Source organism: Antrostomus carolinensis, unplaced genomic scaffold (assembly GCF_000700745.2).
Source record: "Antrostomus carolinensis isolate BGI_N321 unplaced genomic scaffold, ASM70074v2 scaffold37513, whole genome shotgun sequence".
Lineage (NCBI taxonomy): Eukaryota > Metazoa > Chordata > Aves > Caprimulgiformes > Caprimulgidae > Antrostomus > Antrostomus carolinensis.
This window is the reverse complement of record NW_010306540.1, coordinates 29,762-53,880: the sequence shown is the minus strand read 5'-3', so window position 1 is coordinate 53,880 and position 24,119 is coordinate 29,762. Positions and strand designations below refer to the sequence as shown.

Below are 24,119 nucleotides of genomic sequence, written 5' to 3'. Positions count from 1 at the left end.
TGAAGATGTTAAACAAGACCAGACCCAGTATATGTTGTACCCACAGCCCTGTGGGGGGGGGTGTGGAGGATGTTAACTCTTACTGCTGAAGACAATAAGGCACCCTGATCCAGCCTTGGCATCTTAAGTTAAAACAAAGCTTCAAAATGGCGATTATGACTTCAAATGAATATCATTATTTAATGCAGATGTAGACCAATCTGCACAGTCTCATATGCAGAAAGACTATGTTGCTTTTTCATAGTGTTAGATGGAGCCTCCATATGAGTAAATGATAAAGGAGAGAACTCTACTCCCAACAAAAGAAAAAAAATCAACAGGAAACTGAGACAAGGGATATATAAGCAGTGCTCAGAAATTAATAGCCATGTTTTCCAAATTAACTTTATATGCACACAAAGAGAGGGCAAGTTTCAAAAATATAATTCACTGAAGACAGAATTGCCTCAATTGGAAAAGCCTTTAAGATCATCAAGTCATTAAGCCAACACTGACAAGTCCCTGACTAAACCATGTCTCTTCAATCCCTCCAGGAATGGGAACTCCACCACTGCCCTGGGCAACCCCTTCCAATGCCTGAGAACCCTTTCAGGAAAGAAATTCTTCCTCAGATCCAACCTCAACTGCCTTTGGTGCAACTTGAGCCCATTTCCTCTCATCCTATCTCTTGTTACTTGGTTGAACAGACCCATCCCCACCTCTCTACACCCTCCTTTCAGGTAGGATAGAGCACATCCATGTCTGTTCTGTTACTGCCATGGTTTTGAGGCTGACATCTCAGCTTATCAGTACCCTGTAAAAAACATTCTAATATTTCAAGACTTAAAAGCATGCCTAGCGAGCTACAGCAAAGCCTAGATGGGTCATACAGTATCTGGCGGTCTTAAAAAGCAGTGACAACTGTTGTCACCAAATGTGAGCATAGCAGGGAAACCTGCTTAATGAAACTGGGTAGTGGAAGAGAAGCTTGCATGGGTTTCCTGTTGCAGATGGAATTAAACACATTCAAGCGTTAAACAAAAAATGGTTTTGTTCCAAAACTGGGTGTTGAAGATTCATTTGTCTGTGTAATAAAACACAATCACCTGCGTTTCCCTCTAGCATGACTTTAATAGTTAAAAATCAAACCTGTGCAGAGTGTACTTTATTTGTTCACATTACCTATTTGTGGTTAAAAACCACTTCATCTGACAGTTTAAAAGCATTCTTTTAAACAAAAGAATTAAACACAGCTTCTGCTAAAAAGGTACATGGATGCAATATACAGGAGTATAAAAAAAATCAACAGTATTCTACAGAAAATAGTCTCAAAACAGGAAATAAAGATTAGGCATGTAGACATGATCCTGAACTGAACAAATATGAATTAAAAAACAGCTAACAAAATTTAAAAAAAATTCCTGAATATCTGTATAAAAGAAGCAAGGATTCAAAGTGCAGGTGCTCCAGTTTTCATTTTAACATATAATTCAGTAACTTGATACAGGATACTATTCATTTGATATAAAGTGACAGTGTTCTCAGTAAGACTTAAACATTCAGTTACATTATCTTGCAGATTTTTTTCATTACTGCTACTTTACACTGTTGTAAATGAAGACTTACGCAATACAGGTTTTTATTTTCTTAATCTAACAAGGATATAATAAGTTGGTGGTAAAGGTTAGTTTTATGAGCTAAGCTATATATGCTGTACATCCAGCCTTAGAAGTATATCTATTTTTTTTTTTTCTTTTTAACTTAAAAAGTTTTCAATTTTTAAAAAGAGACTACCAACCTGTTCTGGGACCTGCATACACCGTCTTTGGAGCACACCAGCAAAGCTTCCAAGTCCACTGGTTAGGAATACAGCCCCAGGCAAGGTCACGCTGGAGGTATTTCCTTGGTGGCCACAGCTGGGAAAGGGCTTCCTCTCTGCTGGGTTTGGTGGAGCCAGAGGCCACTGAATCCAGGGAAAGGCAGATGGGCTTTGCCTTCTGTGGGAGCAGAAATCGTCACATTTGACTACATTTGCCTGATGTGCCAGCTAGGCTTGGGATGGAATTCTCACTTTTATTTGAGTGAGTGTACCAGGCTCAAGCAGAGGAAGTCAGAAGCCAGGCAGATGTCACGGAAGTGATCTTTCATATATTCAAAAAAATAAAATTGAAGCACGTGTTAAAACCCATTATCCTCTTTGGGAAAAAAAAAAAAAAAACACTTACATGAAATAAAATTTTCCTTCAGGGATGTTGCCTGGAACTTAATTTCGCTTGAGGTCCTATTCAGGTTGACAGTGTCCCTTTCAGTTTTAAGTACTTCCTGTTTAGTTCATTTTTTCCCCAAGAATGAGATCTCTATATATGTCTATTTTAAAAATTCACATAAATATCGGCATTAAGTTTACATTTGGAAATTAAGAACTAATCTTTACCATTTCATATTGACAGCAAGGTTAATAATACACACACTTCACTGACAAGTTATTTTTTTTCCTGTATTTTGAATAAAATTTGCATTTGTGTAACATTTCCCACAGAAAGAGTGATTATACTTGAAGATAGTTAAGTTTGCCCCCTAGCATTTTCACATTAGTGAAAACAATCATGTTTTGAAAATACCAGGGCCTGTGCCAGGTACTAATAAATACAGAATAAAAAAAATAAATAAAAAACCAGACTGCCTTTTATCCCGACATAGTAGAGATTTCATAGTCACTGGCCGAGGTTATTGGTTTACCCATCATCCTTATGTTTTTAGCGTTAGTAATCCTGGCCATCATGGACACAGGCTTGTCAAAGTACCTAACCAGAGCTGGCTCAGTCAAAAGGGAAGCTAAAAATTGTTCAAAGGTAATGGCCCAGTCTCTGTCAATGCTAGTGCTTCTACGGAGAGAAGTGGTGTGGTTGCTCCGTACCAAAACGGTGTCTTCACCGATGTCCTCGCAGTGCAGCTTTTCTTCTTCATGCGAACCTGCGCTCAGGACAGAGTAGGAGGACATGGAACTATCATCTTTTGTATCATCGTCGGAAATGAGCATGGAAGAACAGGCTCCGTTGTCCCTGGGAGAAGAGTCTTCCAGCTTAATGTCTTCCATCTGCATGCCCAGGGCGCTGTCGGTGCAAACGGCCTCCTCATTGCTGGGGACGAGGCTGCTTTGGAATGGCTTGTACTGTTCGAGGGGGTACTGCTGGTGCTCTTTCTTCTGAAACAGCTCACTCTGAACGGTTTTGCTGCAGTTGTTACTGCTGCTGTCTGTCTCTTTTGTGGGCTGCAAACTGAAGAGCTTACCGACCTCACCTATCTCCAAAAGCAAGCTTGTCACAGCAGCGGTAGCGTGGTATAGATCTTGTTCATTGGGGTCTTCACTGAACATGTTGTACATTGTCTTGCACAGTTCAATGAACTGTCCCTAAACACAGAGGGAGGAAGCATTAATGGGAGAGCAGGAAACAAATCAGACTGAGATCTACTACATCAGTTTAAAAAGTCTGGTATGACACAATAGTTGATGTGACTAAACTGAAATTGGAAATAATCTAGGTGTAGTCTGGAAAGCATTTTCTATGACTGGGCAGCCAGATGTGTTGCCTCTCTCAAAGCTATTTAGAATAAACTGTTGGATGTTTCTTCCAACATATGACAGATTTGTTTCTTTGCAGCCACAGGAGGGCAACAGAGGGTGAGCAATGAGACACTTCGCATTCATTTTGGTGGATTTTCCTGTAGGAATGAAACCAAGTATAACTAGAGGTCTGATAAAACTAAGGAAAAATGAAATAAGAGACCTGCCACACTTTTAATTGACAGTGGTAACTTAGTTGGATGCGAGCCTTTTGGAATTCAAAACTCACAAATTAAATGGGATGGAGGTGTGCTTAGGGCTACCATAAGTAAGAAGCATTGTTCTACAGGGAATAAACCTTTGCTATATGCTTTGGAGGAAACAGCTGTCCCCATGGGTCTCCTCCTCCTTAGCAGCTATGGATCTCAGGAGAACGAGACTGACAGTAAAAATTACAAAACATAAAATGCTTCTGTCAGGTAATGTATATCGGATGTTAAGAGCTAGCTAGTGATACTCAGTGTCATAAAATCCTTTGTTTAGAGATCAAAATAATACATTATCATTCCTATACGTGTGTATCTAATTTTTAGGATGTTTTGGGAGCTGAATGCCAGTTACAGTATGTTGAAAACAACTAACTTCTGTAATCAGCTGACTGCTGCTCTGGTAAAAAGCTATCTGCCTCAAAATAAAACCGTAATTCAATGTTAATGTATTGAATATTTATAGGTACATGAAGATAGTTTAAAGTTAATGAAAAATAAGTAAGCATCGGCAGAAGTACCTGATTCAGTTTGGGCAATTCCTTTGTGTTTTTTGCTTTGGATTTATTCTCTTGGCTCCACATTCTCAGATAATTCCGATTTTCTTGTGAGCTCTTCTTGCCTATTGTCAACAAATTACCCACAGATGCAGGAAAAGTCCATGAAGAAACCTTAAATTAATACTTTTTTTTTTCCATTTTCAAAAGGAGCATCTTTGCAAGAAATGAAAGATCAAATGGAGACACCATACATACCTTTGTCTGTTTTCAGACTCACTGTAACAAACCCATCATCTACTCCTTGTTTGTTCCTGCTGTCTAGGCCAACAACTAGGAAGTGGAGGGGCGGGGGGAGAGAGAGATCAGTGTGGTTTTAGACACATACATACTTCTCATGTGTACAGTGCAAAATAAAATGTTTACACTGCAGAAAACGCAGAGTAAAAAGGACAGGATTAAATGATGTTTTGGATATTCTTAAATCTGCTGGCAAATTCCACAGAATTAACAGTTAATGTAATTACTAAGGCAGGGACCATCTTAGGTTTTGTTTGTGTAGTACAACGATCAGCCTATGTTACTACAACACAAACAACTTCTAACATGATATGTTTGGTGTTACATTAGTGCATCTTCTTTTGTCTACCAGGACTTAAAATTACCATCTCTAGTCTATTAATTCTTACTTGTATTTTCAAACAACCCTTCTTCCCCCTGTAATCTCAAGGATAGGCAATGTTTTTCTTGAACCAGAGAGAAACTTAACATCAAATATCTTAAGAAAGAGAATGCCACTTAAGACAAAAGCGATGAGACCCAAGTTCTCATTAGGGCACAAAAAGATTACAAACTGCTGAACTACATTCTGATACATCTTTTGGCTTCATTTTTTTTTAGAATATTTTAAGTTCTGATCCAAATATATCTTGAAAGCCAAGATGTTTATTCTCCATCAAGGCACATAAGCTGCAGTTATCACAAAATTACTTCTACTGCAACACACTGATGACATTATTCTGAGAGTATTTCAGCAATGCACAATCCAGGGGAGTTCTTAGTGTACACACCTCTATGGATATAAAAATATATACAAAGATTACATACTTTTTACAGAGAACACTTAATTTACAAAGCTTAATCCAATAAAAAAGCAGCTTCCTAAAAAGACATGTTGTTTGAAATACGTTACCTCATCTTTTCCTGCCCGAGACTAAAGATGCCTACCGTGTGTACAATCTGGTGTGATGTCTTCAAAAAAGTACTGAGTAGCTTCAAAAGCAGAGTCTGGCTCTTCTTGCTCAGGGGACGGATCTAAGCAATATAATAAAATTCTTTCATTAAAAATTCCACCCTTTAATAAAAAACTAGAACATATTTCCACTGATACATTTAGAATATCAGTTTCTACAAGCAGAAGCCTGGGGATGTGGTGGGTTAGGAATCATCTCTTTCCAGTTCACAGAGGATGAACAACTAGACCTGTACAGTCTCCTCCCCGATATCCAATACTGTCTAACAAAAAGCTGTTTGCCTTCAGAGGCTGGCTTGCCCATATTCCATGGCTACTTCCATTACTTTCTTCTGTGCAGCTCAGTGTGTCCTAAGCAGGGTATGAACCCTTTCCTAGCTGGAAACAATCTGTCATGATTTGGTATGAGCTTACTGGTTCTCAAATACCAGAAGCTGCATTCTTAAAAATGGATCTTTTCTGCTATAGTTCAACAAAATTGTATTTTTTTTCCAGTTAAATCAGTAAATCACTTAAGCCTACCTCCAGCAAAGCCAGCTGGGAGCAATTGGGGACACATGTTCAAAGCACATGAAGGTATTTGTCCTCTCAAAGCTTTAGGTATCTTTACCAGAGGATGTAAATGTGCAGAACAATCAAACTACCCAAACATTTGCAACGTCCTTTAATCACAGGTTCACCAAAGACAGCAACAGGTTCTTTATGGCACACGTGTGACAAGCCAGAGAGGATATAGTTTCAGGACATAATTTTCTTCAAGGGCAAAACTGTTTTGAGATGTTTCCATCCCCTCTCCACCCTAAGCTGCCTTTCTCACTGAGCTGAGTCCAACAGTTTGCACAGCTCCCTGGAAAGCACATCTGTGAAACCATCTGGAGCTTTCCCATGCAAACAGTTGTATCAGCCCTGAAGAGAAACAAAGAAGGAAGCCTGGGAACAGAAATGAGTAGCCAGGGCACACAGGAAAATTTTCAGCTAGCTTCACTCTTAAATAAAGTACATTATGGTAACAAACGCTGGAGAAGGCTCTATCTGTTACGCATGGGGGAAGTCACCAACCACCCAGCTGTCAGACAAGAGACATACAAACAACCTGCTTGTGGCCGGAGCAATACAGGGCTGCATGGGTCACACTTTCCAAATCCATGTCTGGTTATGGTAGAAACTTTCTTATTTTACTGCTGCATAAACAGCTACAGTAATTCTGACAAATTAATTTTTAATTGGGAAAGCTAGTCATAAACAACTCTGCTCCAAATTTCTGTTCTCAACAAGATGACAGCTAATTTAACATCACGTACTTACCAGGCAGAACATGCATTTTATACAGTAGCTTCAGCTTCTCTGTAAGATCTCCATGGCATGCTGCACCTAAACAGCATTATATACAGTATGTTAATACTCACCATTCAATACTATTCTATTTATTATTGCTGTAATATTTCATTTAGAAGCTGCTACATTAACTCTGGGAAGGCTGTACTCTCTTTGCAGCCTGAGATCACAAGGCAGTCACTTGACTTCTAAGATCATATGATCTGTAGTAGAAATAGCAGGAGAACACAGACCACCTTACCCTGAATTCTGTACTTCAACCCTGGGTCTTCCATTAAATGACTATTTTATAACATTAAAAAATCATCTATGATCATCACATTACCACTCGGAAAGGCCTCCAGCTGAAAGTTAAGACAACCTTTTTTGTGTGGACTTCAAACTTTCTGATCTCAGGATCCAATAACAACATCACATCATTTAGAACAATAAGTTATTTACAAAAAAAGGAGAGAGAAATTAAAGTAAACAGCATTTATCATATGTTAGCCACAGGCTAAGCTGATGTTCAGACAATACTTTCTAGTGACTTATCCACCTCAACCCCTATTCCTTTCTGGTCTACACTACAATTAGCTGTATGAAATCCAAGCTATCTATTGTAGCTCCTCCTTCCAATTATTAAATGGATATTAGTTAATTTTAAAGTACTGAAATAAACAATAATCAGACTTCTTCATAACTCTTACTTGCTATGATACATAATTAACAAACAAATTAATTAACCTTCATTAATTACGTTACATAGAGATTTATTTTACCTTACAGGCTACCGTGTCCACTTAGCTCTGCTATGCAAACTACAAAGTCTGGCACATACTATCAATCAGAGTCTACTGTAAAACTGAGGACTACAATAAATACAGATGTTAGGCCACAGAACTGAGTGCACCTACATGAGCCATTCTGCTTTCAACCTGCTCCTTTTTAAGCACAAAACCTCCTTATGTTCCCATCTGATGTACCACACCGTGCAGACAATGCTTTCTCCTCTAGTGAAGCTGTAGGTTACCTTAGGTTACGCACCCAGGCACCACGTGAAGTGCCCCACTGCTAAAGGTGACATGAAATAACCACAGCACAGAACAGGCTGTGGTTCTGTGTCCTCCAGCAATGGCTAGGGATGCATCCACCAAAATAGGATTCAGAGCACGGGATATGTGGTGACACATGCAGGCTTGAGATGTGAAAAGAAGTAAAAAAGCTCAACTGCTGCTGCTTTTTGTCCGACATGAATCTGTGTGTGCTTCCTAATGCCAAGTCCTTTTTCCCCTCAAAATATACATTGAATGCAGGACAAATTGCCAAAGTTGTTATCTGGACTTTCTCAGAGACAACCCTCTGGGTCTCCCCCAGGAGAGGTCAGAAAGTTTTACAAAGGGAGAACAGTCTACTGGCAATTTGCAGGAACTGCCTGACAGTTAGCTGCAGTGGGCTACCCAAGATCTGAGCACTGACCCTGTATTAAACAATTAAAAAAAAAAATAAAAACATCAGGCTACATTCATAAAGACACCAGAAGAGGAATGGATCTCTGCTAGATATGCCCATATTATGGAGAGGTAGGGGAGACCTTTGTACAGATGGATACCTCAGCTCAGGCCACCATTTTGACCTGTACACTGCAGTACAGGGTTAATTTCATAGGAGAGCCCAGAGAATTCAGTGGCCTCCTGCACAGCCCCTGTATCCCTGAACAGCAAAGCAGAGGACCCTGCTGAGGCGGCCTGTGAACAGCCCTGGGGAGGTGGTAAGACCATTTTTAGACCCAACTAGAAATACCTCCTTCCTCCACTCTGGAATCACAGGTCTTAAAACCTGCAACAACTATCAACAAGTCTTAATCATTTTGCAGCAAGTCTCAGATGATGCATTGTCAGTTTTTATCCAAAAGTTTTAAATTTACTTTGTGGTGAGAGAAGAAACTGCGCTTGGAAGAGAGCACGACAACACCCTTTGAATCTTTACACCCGAAACAACAGTGAAAGCTGTCACCTTCACACTGCAACTAATGTCCTCACACACACCTCCTCTTATGGCTTGACCACTATACCCCTTTTCACGGCGTGACAAGGAACAACCTTCCCTGAGACCCCTTTCTGACTGTTCTCCTTCTCTCAACACTATGCAAGTGCCAATTTTCTTCTCGGCATAATGTCTTATGTGCACAGTTTTTCCCTTTTCTTCTTTTTAACAAAGCAGTTTAACAGGTTAGAACTTTATTCTGCTAACATAAAACTTAGCAGCCTCAGAAAAGCATTGGCTGCAGTTGCCCCTCCCTTGAACACAGGTGGAGGGGTGCAGGGTGTTTGTTCAGTATTTAGCTCCCTGAAAGGATCGGGGGAGTGGTGAGGCGAACACTCTGCTTTCTGAACATCCTCCTGCAACCTGTGCTTTGAGAAAAGCTGTTTTCAGAAAAAAAAAACAGATGCTGAAGTACTCCTTGAGAGGCAGAGTTTTCATGATGCTGACTTACGCACAAGTCTTTGGCAAGTGCTGCAGTCACTAGAGAGCTGAAAGAGCTGCATGCTCTGAGAAGGGAATCCTGCAAAAACATGATGGGAGGCAGGGGGGCACTTGGAGCCTATGTGGAAATCTCTCTAACTTCCTGGGATCCTGAGTCAACAACTGACATGCTATAATCCAGTATGGTACGGTGGTGCAATTGAGCTGCTTCATGAGTGAGTACCCCCAACATCTCATAACCGAGGCTGACAACCCTTTCTGAGCAGCACAACACCTAGAGCAAACTAATCAAGAATCTCTCCTTTGTTTGAACTTGCAGTAACACGACATAGAGTTGAACAGACAGAAAAATATGACAGGTTGTTCCATCTTTGCTCAGCTGAGTCCCTAGAGGCACCTGAAGTAGGAGGTTCTTCAGCTATTTGCTGCAAGGGCTATGAAAAGGAAATAGAGATTCCCAGTTGCAATTACAGCGCTCTCATATCCCACGGTTTTCATGCTGACACAGAAGAAAGGGCCATGAGCTCATGCTGGGACACGAAGTACTTCTTTTCACCTCTTCTTCTTGGAGCTTCTAGAAGTAGTCAGTGGCATTAAAGAGAGGCTTCAAGGGAACATATCCTGATGGCTACATGAAATCATAGAATGGTTTGGGTTGGAAGAGACCTTAAAGATCACCCAGTTCCAACCCCCCTGCCATCAGCAGGGACACACACCAGACCAGGTTGCTCAAAGCCTCATCCAGCCTGGCCTTAAACACTTCCAGGGAGGGGGCATTGAAAGAGAGTTGTGAAATGGAAATGCTTCAGGTACCAGGGCTTCTTCAGTCATCAACAAGTACCCTCTGAGATGGGCCATGCCAAGGAAGTACTTGAATAGGATGCTTCCTTGAGAAAAGAGAGACTTGAGTAACCAGGGCCAGATTCCAATACTGCTGTTTGGACAGAGAAAGGACAGTGCCCACAAGTCACCTCCAGAATGCCCATCCCCTGACCACGCTTTCCAGGACAGATACAATGAAAAGGCGACAGTCCCCTGTTGAGCAGACACATCTTGCTCCAACAGAAGACACATTTAGGAGATCTTCCTAGTCAACATATATTGACTTGGTGAGGCAACTGAAACAGCTGATGTTTGTGGAATTTTTAAGTCCTGAGGTAGGGTAAAATATGCTCAAACAAATCCCATGTTTTTGTGGACTATGTTGTCCTTGCTACCATTCATGTGCTGCTTAAACAAAAAAGGGGTTGGGAGGGATCAACTAGTTAACTTTAAAAAAAAAGTTTTCAAGCTGTGCCACATTTGTCTCAGTTTCTGAAAAAATGTGGTTTTTCAGAGTGAGCATTTCTGATTGCTTAGCCCATTGAAGATTTTAGTTCAGTCACGTTGGCTTATAGGCACATTTGTGCATTTTACATTAATTTCTGTTCACAGTGCTCAACACTGTTCCTTGTTCTTCTTACTCATTATTGGTTCTAAAAAAATGCTGTCTGAACCAAAAACTGGTTGATTGTTATTAACAGCATCCTGTAAGCAGCAAGAGTAGTCAATCCATGGGTCAGGTCTCAAAAGGCCATTAAGTGTTACCTGGGCAAACAGTCCCTCAACTGCAATTCAGACCTGCATCATAGGAAGCACTGTTTTTTTGGGTGGTGTGAAGGGAAGGTGTGTGATCAGCTTTATTGTCACACAGCTATTTTGCACCTGCAAAAGAACAGGTGTTACCACTGCTGTACAGAGGTTTTAGTGCAAGGCTGCAGTTGGAGCCCTAATGCTTAAAAATACTGTTACAAAGATCTGCTGAAAGCCAGGCTGGGAAACCTTTTCTCTCAGAAGGGATCAAAGTGTAAAGCTGGGAGAAATGCCAGGTTGCCATGAAATAACACGATAGATGGTGAGATGTTGGTCACTTACAGGGAATAATTCCTGCTATATTCAAAAAATGGGTGGCCAGCTCCTGCCTCATCTTTGCTTCTCCATGTTAAGCCTGGGGCTTGCACATTCCCTTTGTTACTATATTGACTTTCAAGTCTTGAAATCTTGTTTCTTTGAGACTTGCATGGGCCATTATCTCCATTAAGAACATTCAGATTCCCTATATGACCTGCACTTCTACTTTCTCCTTTTCAGGTGACTTCCATCCTGCTCTCTCTCTTAGTCTGAAGTCTTGGTTATTGATTTCAGAAGTAATATAGGTAGTACCTCTCACTGCATGTACCATGAGGTATGATACCTTCCCCTCACACAGGGACACATTTGTGTAGGGTATCAGCAGACTTCTAAAGAGGAGCACTTTTATCCAGGGGCAAACAAAACTAGCATCCTCACTCTATCCTTCCCCTGCCTCTTGTATGTGCACATAAACTTCTCAAAAGTCTTCCTGAACAACCAAGGGAGCAAATGCTGCCTGTCTCCCCTTTCCAGAGCTGGCAGCACTGGCAAAAGGTATAAATTCCCAACTTTCAGGGAAAGTTTAAGGAGCAGGTAACAAAATGCAGTGTCACAGAAAGGAACACTACAGAAGAACATAGAAAAGACTTTCCCAAAGGAAACACTTTGATTACAAGTAATCACACCATTAAGCACACAAATTGCAGGTCATTTTCATGTTGAGAGTTAGCAGTCAGGGAAATCCTCAGACCCTAATGGACGTGTAGTTCGTGTGTGGTCCTTCTCCCAGTGTGATACACCACTGGCTAATGTAGATGAACCTACTGAGACCAGTCTAAACCCCAGCAGGAACCAGTCATAGGCATGATAAAATGAACTGAACAGTAGCATGAACAGCTCTTAAAACAATGGTGACTTGTGCAAATTGGTGTATTTCAAACTCATGATCTGATAGCTAACATCTGTGTTTCTGAAGGACTGGATCCCCTTTAGAAACAAACTGTTTTGGTCAGATTATTTTGAGAGGGCTGTGAATTCTTCTTACTTAGCCCAGAGACGAATTCACGGAAGTTGATGAGCAAGTCTCCATTTTCATCGAGAAGCCTGAATAAGCGCGCAGCTAATACATCTGAATGAGTTCCACACGCCCAAGGAAAGAGGAGAGCAAACATCCCCTTGAACTGCTCAAAGTCAATACGGTACTGCTCCAGATAAGGCAGGCTGGGATCATGCCGGTCAATAGCATTGCTGTTTCCTCCCCAGTAGCAGCTAGTCAGATGTTCTGCCTGAACAGAAGGCAAATGCTGTGAGATTGTCATCACCTCTGTAAACAACCAATCGCTATAAATTATTTTAAAAAATTACAAACAAAACATACACACACAGTCTTAAACCATCACAAAACTAGCAGATGCATTTCCATCTATCTAGCCCTTGCACTTCTGCAAGAGGTTTCTCCTCTAACCATCACAAAAAGACATCCCTCTACAAAAAAAGACAAAGCAAAACTTGTTCTGCCTCCCAGGCAGATGAAACATGAAATACCTGTTTTGAACAGAGCAGCAAGCAGCTGTGACTTGCATATATACACAGGCTTTTTGTGCTTAGTCATCCCCTTCACCCTGTCCCCACAGTCAAGTCTGAAAGGGGACTCTCATGAAATCTTTTGATTTCAGAGCATATGAAAATAGCTGTTTATTTGAAATATTTTTTGTTGAACTGTATAAAGTCGTACTCTTTCAGTTTTACTGAAGTCAGTGAAAGTTCCGAAGCTGATTTTAGTGGAATCTAATTCAAAACGATTCAGAAGCTTAGAGAAAGAGATCCTGGCACTCCACAGTGATAAGCCAGGGTGGACCATCTGACTTGGTCTCACTGATTCCATGGAAGACTGAAAGAAGGCACTGCAGGATTTGGACAACTGTAAGACCTGACATTAGAGATGGGAAATTGAAAGGAAATAAATTCTTCATGGTATTCCAAAAAAATCTCTGTTATAACAAAACAGAACAAGAAAGTATCAGTGTTTTAAGGCACTGTCCATGAAGGTGAAACTAAAGCATTTTAACTGCTCACCTTTAAATCTGTGGATTTAATGGTATTGCTGTACAATGAACTTACAAAGACACACCACTCTGTGACACTAAACTTCCATGTAATACATTAATAATGGCAAACATTAGCTACTGTGCCATGGAAGTATTAACTGTCTTAGATAATAGAATAAAGGTATTTCTGTGCTAAATTCCAAAACCTGAGTGAGGTACAGAGAGAGACACACACATGTAAGTTTCTAAAGACTCATCAAAAGCCTCTCTTCTCTTCACTTTTTCATTATAATAGTTTTCATCAGTATATTCACTTTTTCCAGGGACAAATAACTTAGTGAATTACTTATTTCCTGAGCTTTTAAGAACTCACAGACTGATAGAATGATCTGGGTTGAAAGGGACCTTTCAAGGTCATCTCGTCCAACCCTCCTACAATAAGCAGGGACACCTTCAACTAGACCAGGTTCCTCAGATCCCTGTCCAGCCTGACCTTGAATGTTTCCAGGGATGGGGCTTTTACCACCTCTCTGGGCAACATCTTCCAGTGTCTAACCACCCTGTGACAGTGTTTCTAGTTCAACATTCTGTCCAGTTAGCCCCTATACAAAGTAATTTCAAACTGTTTGGGGGTGGTTTTTTTTTTTTTTTTTTTTTTTTGGTGGGGGGGTGGTATATTCAATAATACAGCAGCTAATCCAAGTTTGTGTTAAGATACCTGATAGTACGTAACTCACAGACTCAACCTGGTCTTTAGAAAAGACACAGTTCCATATAAAAAACAAAGGTTTGCATTTCCTGCAGGTACATGACCTTATCTTCACTTAGCTTTACCTTGAAAAGAGCATACAGTTCCTCCAGTTCATCAATAGTAAAAGAAGTCTCTGTCACAATAGTTCGTACCTTTTGAAACATAACATTAACAGTTATGGGTTTGAAATCCACATCTCATTGAAAAGCTAATTTAAATTTGAGAAACTGACTGACCTTAATCTTTGCATTATTTCAGTACTCACCACGTTGCGCTTTGTAGTATCTTCAAGGGTTTGGATAACTTTCAGCCTTTGTTTGAATCTCATTTGTTCAATTAAATCTGCTCGGATACTTCCAAATTTCTTAAAAGAGAAAAAGAAGTACAGGATAGCCTGTGTATTAATACTTAGCTTGCCTTTAATGTATGCAAGAAATTAATTTAATCATGTATTATACCACAAATGGTATATTTAAAAGACTGTTAAGGCATTTTCCTAACATATGACAAAGTTACAAAGACTTTAGGAATTTTTCACGCGATATTGTTTCTCTCAATAACTTATTTTCATTTAATTTGAAAAGTCTCATATTAAGTTACAAATCCTCACGTTTCAAACTACAATCCCAGTAGTCAGAAATTTCTTGCTTGGCAAATCTCTATGAATAGATTTTTTTCATAACTCCTTCCGCAAGGTTTTATTTCAGCCTGTCCTGGAGTATCTCTTAATTGCTACAGAGAGAAAAGATAAATAGACTAACTGGATCTCTAATGGATGAAATAGTATAGCAGTCCTTACGTTCATGAGCATCTGAAACCAAGTATCAAGAATGCAACTTCCATTAGGAAGAAGATTCTCTAAAGTGCTCAAATCTTATTTTCTGTTTTTTCTTTTCTTCCCCACAATGCACATAACAGTCTCGGGGAGCTCCTGCATATACTACAGAAACATCCTAGGGAGAAACCTATTAGGAATAATATTCCATTTTTTAGTATGTAGAGGAATGCCTAATCCCTAAGATTTCTTTTGTGAACTCTAAGTAGAAGTTTTTTTGCCATGAAGAAAACACTTGTAACATACTTAGACATGCATGGATGATCTGCATGAACAGTAATGTCAGACATCAAGTATGCCAGATGTAAAAATTAAAGGGGGTGGCAAGATATGCTTTCATACAGGATGGATTTGTATTTCAAGTGCAGATGCATCTGCATAAGCAGGTTATAATTTGCTAGCACGTTCTTATGTGATCAAATTAACACTAAAGCTGTGTTTATCTGTAAAGCTGTGCAACTTTATCATGTGCCTCAGGAGTAAAAACATGTTTAATGTACTTGGAACATTTTGCAAATAAAGGACTCTTTTGAAAAAACAGAATCCAGATAAACATCCATGAATGTCAAGCATCACAGAGGTCACAGAACCTTGAAAACAGAGGTCTTCTGTGGCTCTGAAGCCACATCTATTCCTGTAATCAAGGCTTATCCTCTGGTCCAGAGGCTAGATGAGGTGGTCTCTTCACATCCATACAACTAAAACTCATGTAGCTCACAGAAAAGGAAGGTTACATGCAGTTACCTTCTGGGAATAGTCCCTTGCCCATGTTAACTTTCAAATCATGCAAGGAATTGTTGGAAGCGTGTCACTTGTTCTAGGTCAAAACTGTACCTAACCTTCCAACAACACAGAACTCTGAGTGTCAGTTGTTTAGTTAAAATGGCCAAGATCCAGATACTACTACAGATGTGGCTTCAGTTTTTAAGGCCTATTTTTTTCTAAATTAACTAACACACAATGGAAAGGATTTGAGCACATAACAGCTCTTAATAGCTGAGTCTACACACCATTGACAGCTACTGAGCCATGCACAGGCTTTTCAAGCTTTAGTGATTATGCATTATTTCAGTCACTTCTATGGTAATTATTGTAACACCAGGCTCTATGGCTTCGGAATTAATTGCAAAATAGAATGAATAGGTAAGAGATTTCTTACTAAAAAGTATTTTCAGTAAATGAAAAAGTTACTGGCAGGGTAAGATGTACTTGTTACTTAAAAAAATATTTCTTTTTTAAAGGAGAAAGTCAGTTCAGTATCATCACACAGAGGAGTGCTAATTGCTTAATTAGCAAAAAAATTCCTCTGCATCACTTCAGCTTTCACTGCCCACTTCTCATGTGTGCGCCTGGCATCATTACCTAAAAGCTGGACAGGATCAGAGCGTGACAGAAAGCAGCTCTTCATAAAACAATCCAAATATTGTGCTTTTCCCATGCTATATCTTCACCGAGTTCTCAGACTCATCATGCTCCCGTGACAAATATCATAAGACAGTCTGCAAGGGACAAGGTTTTCCCCTCCTTGGGGGTCGTGTGTGTGTGTTTGAGGGAGGGCAAAGAACTCCAATAAAAAGCATTTTTTTTCAGCTGTAGGTCTTCCTGTTCTTTCATAAACAATAAATGTCTAGAAGATTAAGGATAGATGGTTAACCAACAAGTACTTTTAACAGCTTAAATTCTAAAAATAGCAAAGATATGCTTGCTTACTTGATATTTCGCTCTTTGTAGCTGCAACAAAGCTAACTGTGTTCCCAGCCCTGACTGCAGACAGCTAATTGAGGAACGTAACAGTCAGTGAGTAACAGATGCCTTGAAGTTTTTTTTATTTTATTTTATTTTGATAATTTACTATTGAATTGCTGGGGTTTTCTAAATAATCAAACCAATCAACAACAGTGACTCTCCTGACACTAATTCTCTCTTTGCAACCAGCTCCTGCTTTCCTCACAATTCTCCCCTCCCCATGCTATTTGTTTTGCCTAATTATATTGGAGTACAGCTGCTTATTTATCCAGGAGTTACAAGGTTCTGTGCTGCATAAGCCCCAAAAAGACACACTGTTTCTGCATGGAGTCAGGATATTCATCCAAAATCAGTTAAGCCAATGCAAGCTATCTTCATGATGAGGTAATCAGAAAAATACAAGGAAAACAGAATTTCACATAAGCATCTTTCTCCCCATTCTAACATTGTGTGAAGGAGAAAAACTATACGTCTAACTGGATTCAGTTTGCCCTTCAGCGTAGAATACACTAAGGACTGCCTCCTTCCTTGTTAAATAGGTACCGTGTTATTAAAGCAAGGAGGTTTGAGGGACATAGGAAGAGCCTCTGAATCAGCTGTCATATTGCTCAGTGTGAACCTACATCTTGAACTAAAAACACTAGTTTGTTCCTGCACATCAGTGGAATAAAAAAAATGAAATTAAGGAGAATAACTCTTCAAAGTTATTCTTCAGTTTTTATAAAAAAGTAATATGTCAGTCTAATCATCAGAGGTATTTAAACTGATGGCTTATTTTTAAAATTTAAGGACAATGAAACTGGTTTGCAATTTTAGGTTTTTGCAGATTTTGTCCTGTGCTTTAGAGATATTAGTTATTACCACCTCCTTTCACTTGAAAATTTTTTAGCTTTGGTGATAATACAGAAGCTAGTGCCCCATATTCATAATCAGCACTTGCTGAAAAAAAAAAAAGATAAAAGAAACAAAGTTCCACTGATAATAGAAAGGTCTTCTGAAACCATATAAATTTCACTAATATTTCAGTATGGAAAAGTATGAAAAGATTAGATGAGCATTATCCTTTTTTGAACTACAAGTTCAGCCTTTTGTTTGTAAATCACTTTTTGGTTGTGGGCTGCTCTCCTTTGATGCTGAAGGCTTCTATGCAAAAAAAATCCAATTAAAAGTTTTGGTTAAAAGAAAAAAAAAAAAAAAAAAAAAAAGACTAACCCCTCTCCCCTGCCCCATTTCAGACTTCTGAGATGAGTCTGTATTTCTTTTACATTCTTTCAGTTGCAAACAAAGCCAAGTACCGAATTCCTCTGTAAAGCAGAACTAGTGTGGGTTGGTAAGTCCCTGTTAAGAAATTCCATCCTACCTCATAGGAAGACTTGATTAGTCTGAAGATATCCACCTCAGGATAAGGCTCTACATCATCACTGAGCAGTGAGTGAAGATGAGGAATGGGTGGAAGAGTGCTGTCCTTATTAGTTACGCTGTCCAAATATCTGGTAGGGGGGAAAAAAGAAAAAAAAGAAGAGAAACTCAGGATCCATTTGTACCCTCTCCCTTCTGAGGGTTAATAGAATAAGGGTTACATATAAATTAGTAAATGTAAAAATGATTAAGCCACTCTCCACTAATGAACTATATTTCTGACATCAGTAATTTGACAAATCTTAACACTGCTTTTTCCTCAAAGAGAGCTAAGGTAACCCTGGTAATTCATTATACTTATCAAGAAGTAGCTCAAATATAGCTAGTCACAAACGAGTGGCTTACTGAACAGGTTTGTGGCTTCTGGCTGTTTAAATATGCTAAGGGCATTACAACAACATGGGAACAAGGGTCAGAGTGCTTCAGACTACATGCTCCCCTGTCCTACTACTGCCCAACCTCACTGCAAGGGCATTAAGGGCCTGTTCCTCCCACTGGTGCAGCTGCTGTAGATCATCTCTCTTCTACCCTGTGGCTGAAGAACACTTTAACCCTCAGCAAGCACTAGGGCTTACTTCAGAAAAAACACAACCCCAGTCATTTTTAACCCCAAAGAAATTAAAAACAGACTTCAGTAAGGCTATATTAATGAAACTTAGTAGGAAAAAAATTTCCAGTTTCAGCAGCATCTTGAAAACAAAACTAAGCATGAGGAAATCAGAGGTTACACTCAGCGTATTAGTTTGTATTAAATGACTCAATCCAGTCTATTTATCAGCTTTCTGTTTCACTGAAATCTATTCATTCATGAGCCTAACTCTTCTGATTTCTGTTTAGTCCATTCCCAAACCAATTTCCCTTGAGATCAAGGCTTTTTCTTAGCAGCATTTAAAAGGTAGCAGGCAAAAGGTGAAGTAACAAAAAGCATATAATGAACTAAAATAATCAAAATAAGTTTCTGTAACCAGGTTTGGGAAGTTCATTTGAATGTCTTGAAAGAACAATTTATATCTTATTGGTCACTTAACATTATTTAAAAATAATATAAAGAATACCTTGTATGGGTGAAAGGAGACTATAAGCATGTACAAGATTTACATACATTGCACTGGTTTAAACTGAGTATTTCGGCATAGAAGAACACAATTCAGTAAAGTAAGCAAAAAGAAAAAGAAAATTAAGATAATTTATTTTCTATAATAAATACCTTCCCAAGACTGTCATGGCTTCTCCATCATCTTTACAGTTAAGCAGCTTGTCTACACTAGCATCGAGGACAGCGAGTGCTAATTGAAATATCACCTTTATTCCTTCACAGAAGAAACAATCCACAACCACCACTGCACTTTCAAATGGCATGACACTGAGGAAAAGAGTGAGGAACCAGGACAGGGAAATGGTGGATATTACACCCAAGTCCTGCATGCAGTCATAAAGCTGTGGAACATAGTCACGAGCCAGCTCTTCAAAGACACCTTGATCCACCAGTGCTCCTGTTGAAAATAAATAAGGTTTGAGTCCATTAATTTGGGTGCTGACCACATCACCACTTAGGGGAGAAAAATATATATACATATATTCTATATATATAAAAATACAAAACCTAAGAATATTCTACATGATGCTTGCACATACTTTCTCACTTTCAGATAAAAACCAGATTCTATTCCACTACTGAGCTGTACATAAAAATCAAACTGTAATAAGTTTTTTTTTATTGTTTATTTTAATTATACACTTCATAAGAGCTAAGCTCCTTCATAAGCTCCTCTCTTTTATTTACCTTGTTTAAGCAAACTTTAGAATGACATCTCATCGTAAGTAAGTGAAAAAATATTAACTATCACAGTATCCATTCATGGAATCACTTGTACACTCCTGAGTGAGCTGTCTTGCCACTAGCATTCATAGTTGTATCTATGCCACACATACATCTACATATATGCTTGCTGCAACACAAATAATACCAATTAATTTGGTTAATTTTTGTACTGTAATTTTAGAAAATTTCCTCATAACATACCAACAACTCTTGTGTTGTAGTAGTCAGGTAGCATACGTTCACACAGAGCCACCAGCAGCCAGAAAGCTTCCTCCTCTTTTGCATAAAGGAGGAGTACTGAAGTGACAATATTCATAGCCTAAAAGAAAGAGAAATATCAAGTGTCAGACCCATTTATTCAGTATCTAGTACAATAACTGGGCAGGTAAGTGGTTACTATTGCTAGGAAATTAGCCACATCTCCCCCTGCAAACCCCCAACTGTTCAAGTTTTTTCCTGTAAAAACAGCAAGCAGTGTTTTCCTAGTGCTCAAAGGAAGGCTTAAGAAAGCCTCAAATAAACCACAAAAAATTGTGTTTTATTTTGGTTTTTTTTAAGAAAAAAATAAATCAAGATTTCTTTTCATAATCAAGGGCCTACTCAGGCCTGCAAACATCCAGTTACATGGCTACTGATATTCTGCCAACTGGTGCTCTTGGGGAATCTGGGTCTGATGCAGACAAAATGCCTCCTACAGTATTAATGATGGCCACTGCTGTACCACCCCTTGCAGAGGCAGGCTGCACTCCTCATGCTTTCTGCTCCTATGAAAAGCATCTCTGAGCTGAACGAAATGCCTATAACAGCATCAGTCACGAACAACCAGAGCACAGTGAAATAGAAGTCTCTTGCTGTTGCTTACTCTCCATGTTTGACTGTGTATACAACAGTTTTTTCTGGCCTGTTCCACTCCATGTCAAATATCACAGCATTTTACAATGACCTCTGAATTGTTTGCTTACAGCTTTTGACTGGACCTCTGTAGTCTGAAGAAATAACATATTTCGGTACCATTTTCTTCTCAGTTTGCCTCCTAGGGAATTAGCTGCTCATTTCACATCCTGTAACATTTTAAGACTCCAGTCTGATCATTACCTGTTTGAAAGCAACTAAGGTTTGTTTCAGCTGAAACTCAGAACAACATTACAAGTCTGTCAAAGTCTACACTATTCCTTTTTACCTTGTCTGCCACGTAGGAAACACTTTAGTGCCTGAATTCTCACCATAACTGTGAATCAGCATTCTGAATACTATGGACCAAGTCCCAAGGCTATTAACAGTTACTGTGACAGCTTTAGGAACCAGAACCACAGTGTCCTTCTGCTGTTCCTCTGTTAGATAATCTTTACAAAAAGTTACTGTAGGTATTATTTAGTATTATATTTGTTATTAAATCATTTATGATGGTAGCTGCTAGAATTGCTTGTACTTTCACTTACTCATGTTGCATCTAGAGTCTTAACAGACAGACATTAATCAGGCTTCTTAATACTCATTAATTCAAGTTTCCTTTTTTGCAAAAATATGTAGGAAAAAAGGGCCCAGATTATAAATCAAAGTTATATAGCAAGAAACAATAATTTGGGACCAGAAACTAAAGTGACCTGAATCACAAGCATAAGAAACTCCAAAACCATGCAAGGGTCAGCATTAACTTTACTGGTACATGGTTGTGATGCACAGTGATAAGATATCTTCTAGAGTGCTTTTTTTTTATATATAGTTTTGTTTTGAATGATTGAATGGCATCATTGAAAAAAAGTAAAGGAGGTTCTAGAGGGTTATTAGAACTACTACACTGATAAGTAGGTAAAAATTTAAGGCTGACCAATTACTTTTTTTTTTTTTCCTGTTTAAAAGAAAAGAACCTTTCTTCAGGGTTCATTTGTCATTTTCTGTAGATGCACTTCAAGACAACTCTGTTGTTATCTCTAGATTTATGGGTGGAAAAATATGCTCGCAGAAAACTATGCATATCTCAGCACGATCTGCTAATACTTCTCTTAGAGCAGGTCCTGGTGTCAAGTCCCTCTAACCTCAGTATTACTGTAATTCTGCAGCATTAAGGCTTTACCTCACAGCATTATACATGTATTGGTGTACTTTACGCAGCCAAATACTTGTGTGCATGACTGAAAAAACAGGAGTATAAGAAACTGAAGGAGTGCCAAGGTATTTCAATTACCTGACAATATCCTATGTTTGGATTTCTAAAAGCATAAGCTGTCAAGACTCTTCTTAGAGCAGCAATACCCATCTCATTCTGGAATGCAGGGTGTTCTGGAAGGGAGCGGTGCAGATCCCTCTCTATCTCTTCTGTAGCAAGATTATACTTCCCCATCGATTTCTCCACTAGGTCCTCATAATAGCCAGGATGAGTCGCCATTTCATTAATGGCTCCTGGGAGTGAGAGAACAGTATTAAAAGCAGAAAGAAAGAAAAAAGCTAGAGTTAGCAGATACAGCATCCCAACATGATGATGATCTGCTGCTCTTTAATCTTGAATGTCACCAGCAAGCCCTAAGAAATGTTATTTTTGTAAAGGTGATTACAAAAAAGAAAAAAAAATAAAGATGTGCTTAGGTGATTGAGGTATCACCCCTCTTGCCTTCTCCCCTAGAGACATCTTATAATGAGGTTTAAAAAAAAATGGAAGAAGATAAAGCCTCTTTCTCTTTCAGCCAGAAGAAAATGGGATGCATGAAGAACAAACCAGCTGTGCAATCACATGATATCATGAGCTCTCCCTGGAGCTGGATGTGGGTGTGATTATCCTAAATAACTCAAAACATGCCTCTGAGAAAGCTACTTGCCCTGAGGAGGGAGCAGATTAATGCTTGGTTGCAGAAAGTATGATATCTCAGCCAAAAGCAAGAGACAGGAACTCCTGAGCTCTATTCCTGCTTCTGAAAATGACTGTCATATTAGGCAGGGCACTTAGCCTGTTTTAAGGATACTATCACATGCTCACAGAGTTGCTGTGAGATTTCACTGCTGACTTTAAAACTGCTGGAAATGAAAATCTCGGCAGCAAAGGAAATCAAATGTGAGTAGCACAAAGTAGCGCATGTGGAAAATAATAATTATGCATACACCATGAAAACTGGTACAAACTAGCTATTATTCAGACACAGGACAGATCTGTGCATTCCTGTGTATATTTCCTGAAAATATTTGTTTAATGCCCAGCAGCAAAGAGAAGATGTACAAGATTAAGGATTACTAGGAAAGAAATAGAAAATGAACCAGAAAGCATCATTAGATCATGATGTAAAGTCCCTGGTGTGCTCATATCCTAAATGGTGTGGGTAGCTGTGGTAACTATCGTGGGGAGGCACAGAGCTAGAGAAGGTACACAGCAAGTGAAAGGTTGTGAAGAAAGCCTGAGGTATGGACTGATTTCCATATAACTAGTAATAAAATTAATAAAATTAAACTTTGAAAAAAAGCCTAAGGGGACACAGATCTAGAGAATCCCTGATGGCACAGAAGATGGACAGAAATATTTTCTCATCATTTTTCACATACTGGGGGCACCTAATAAAATGATAAAGTAACTTTTTTTAAAAAAAAAAAAAAAAAAAAAAAAAAGGTAGTGGTTCCATGCAACAACTTGCTGTGAAAGCCAGAAGCTTAACTGGATTCAGAAATGATTAAACAAATGGGAAGTAGGCCTGCTGGCAGTTGTTGAACATCTGGAAGCCCCTAGACTGCTGGCTTGTGGTAACAGAGCATGCATTCTGCTTTTTTATATTCTTCCCTAATTATTTGAGCCTGTTTGAGAAAGGGTATTTACTCTTGTCTAAACCAGTCTGGCGCCTGCTAAAAATCACAGCCTCACTTGCTCCAAGTATTTTTAGACACATATTATCTGCATCTTTAAACATCTTTGAAATCCTTTCTTCCCTCATGCTTTTGCTTATATCCACAGTCATGTTCAAATGCATACCCACCTGAAAACAGTAGCCAAAGTTCCCCTCTCATGCTTTCTGGAATGCCCTTCAGCACAAGGTCTCTGGTTTTCTCTGTACGATACATACAGACTCCTTGGCCATATTCAGCAAAATGAATCTTCCAGGCCTGTTCCTTCAAAAACTCTTTAGCCTAAAAGCAAAGAAAAGCAGGCACAAAGATGCAGCTTCCCTTTCTAACACTCTGCCCCACCAAAATGCTAAGTGCTAAAAAGCCAGCAACATCCTAACTTTCCAAGTGAGCAAGAAATAACTTGGCTACAATCCAATTCTTTTC

General features: G+C 39.1%; 1 protein-coding gene across 1 annotated transcript in view; it reads right to left on the bottom strand.

The window, feature by feature from the left end:
• Positions 1-2,301: 2,301 nt before the first annotated feature.
• TBC1D9 (TBC1 domain family member 9) overlaps positions 2,302-24,119 on the bottom strand; it is a gene marked incomplete at its 5' end in the record, with an annotated part of 36,825 nt that continues 15,007 nt past the window's right edge. Inside the window, 13 exons of the mRNA XM_010165159.2 lie at positions 2,302-3,391; positions 4,332-4,432; positions 4,566-4,640; positions 5,535-5,621; positions 6,865-6,930; positions 12,296-12,536; positions 14,133-14,201; positions 14,315-14,413; positions 17,991-18,120; positions 19,257-19,542; positions 20,073-20,190; positions 22,057-22,271; positions 23,825-23,975. Of these exons, the coding sequence (XP_010163461.1) occupies positions 2,666-3,391; positions 4,332-4,432; positions 4,566-4,640; positions 5,535-5,621; positions 6,865-6,930; positions 12,296-12,536; positions 14,133-14,201; positions 14,315-14,413; positions 17,991-18,120; positions 19,257-19,542; positions 20,073-20,190; positions 22,057-22,271; positions 23,825-23,975 (2,364 nt within the window). The remainder of the gene's footprint in view (positions 3,392-4,331; positions 4,433-4,565; positions 4,641-5,534; positions 5,622-6,864; positions 6,931-12,295; positions 12,537-14,132; positions 14,202-14,314; positions 14,414-17,990; positions 18,121-19,256; positions 19,543-20,072; positions 20,191-22,056; positions 22,272-23,824; positions 23,976-24,119) is intronic.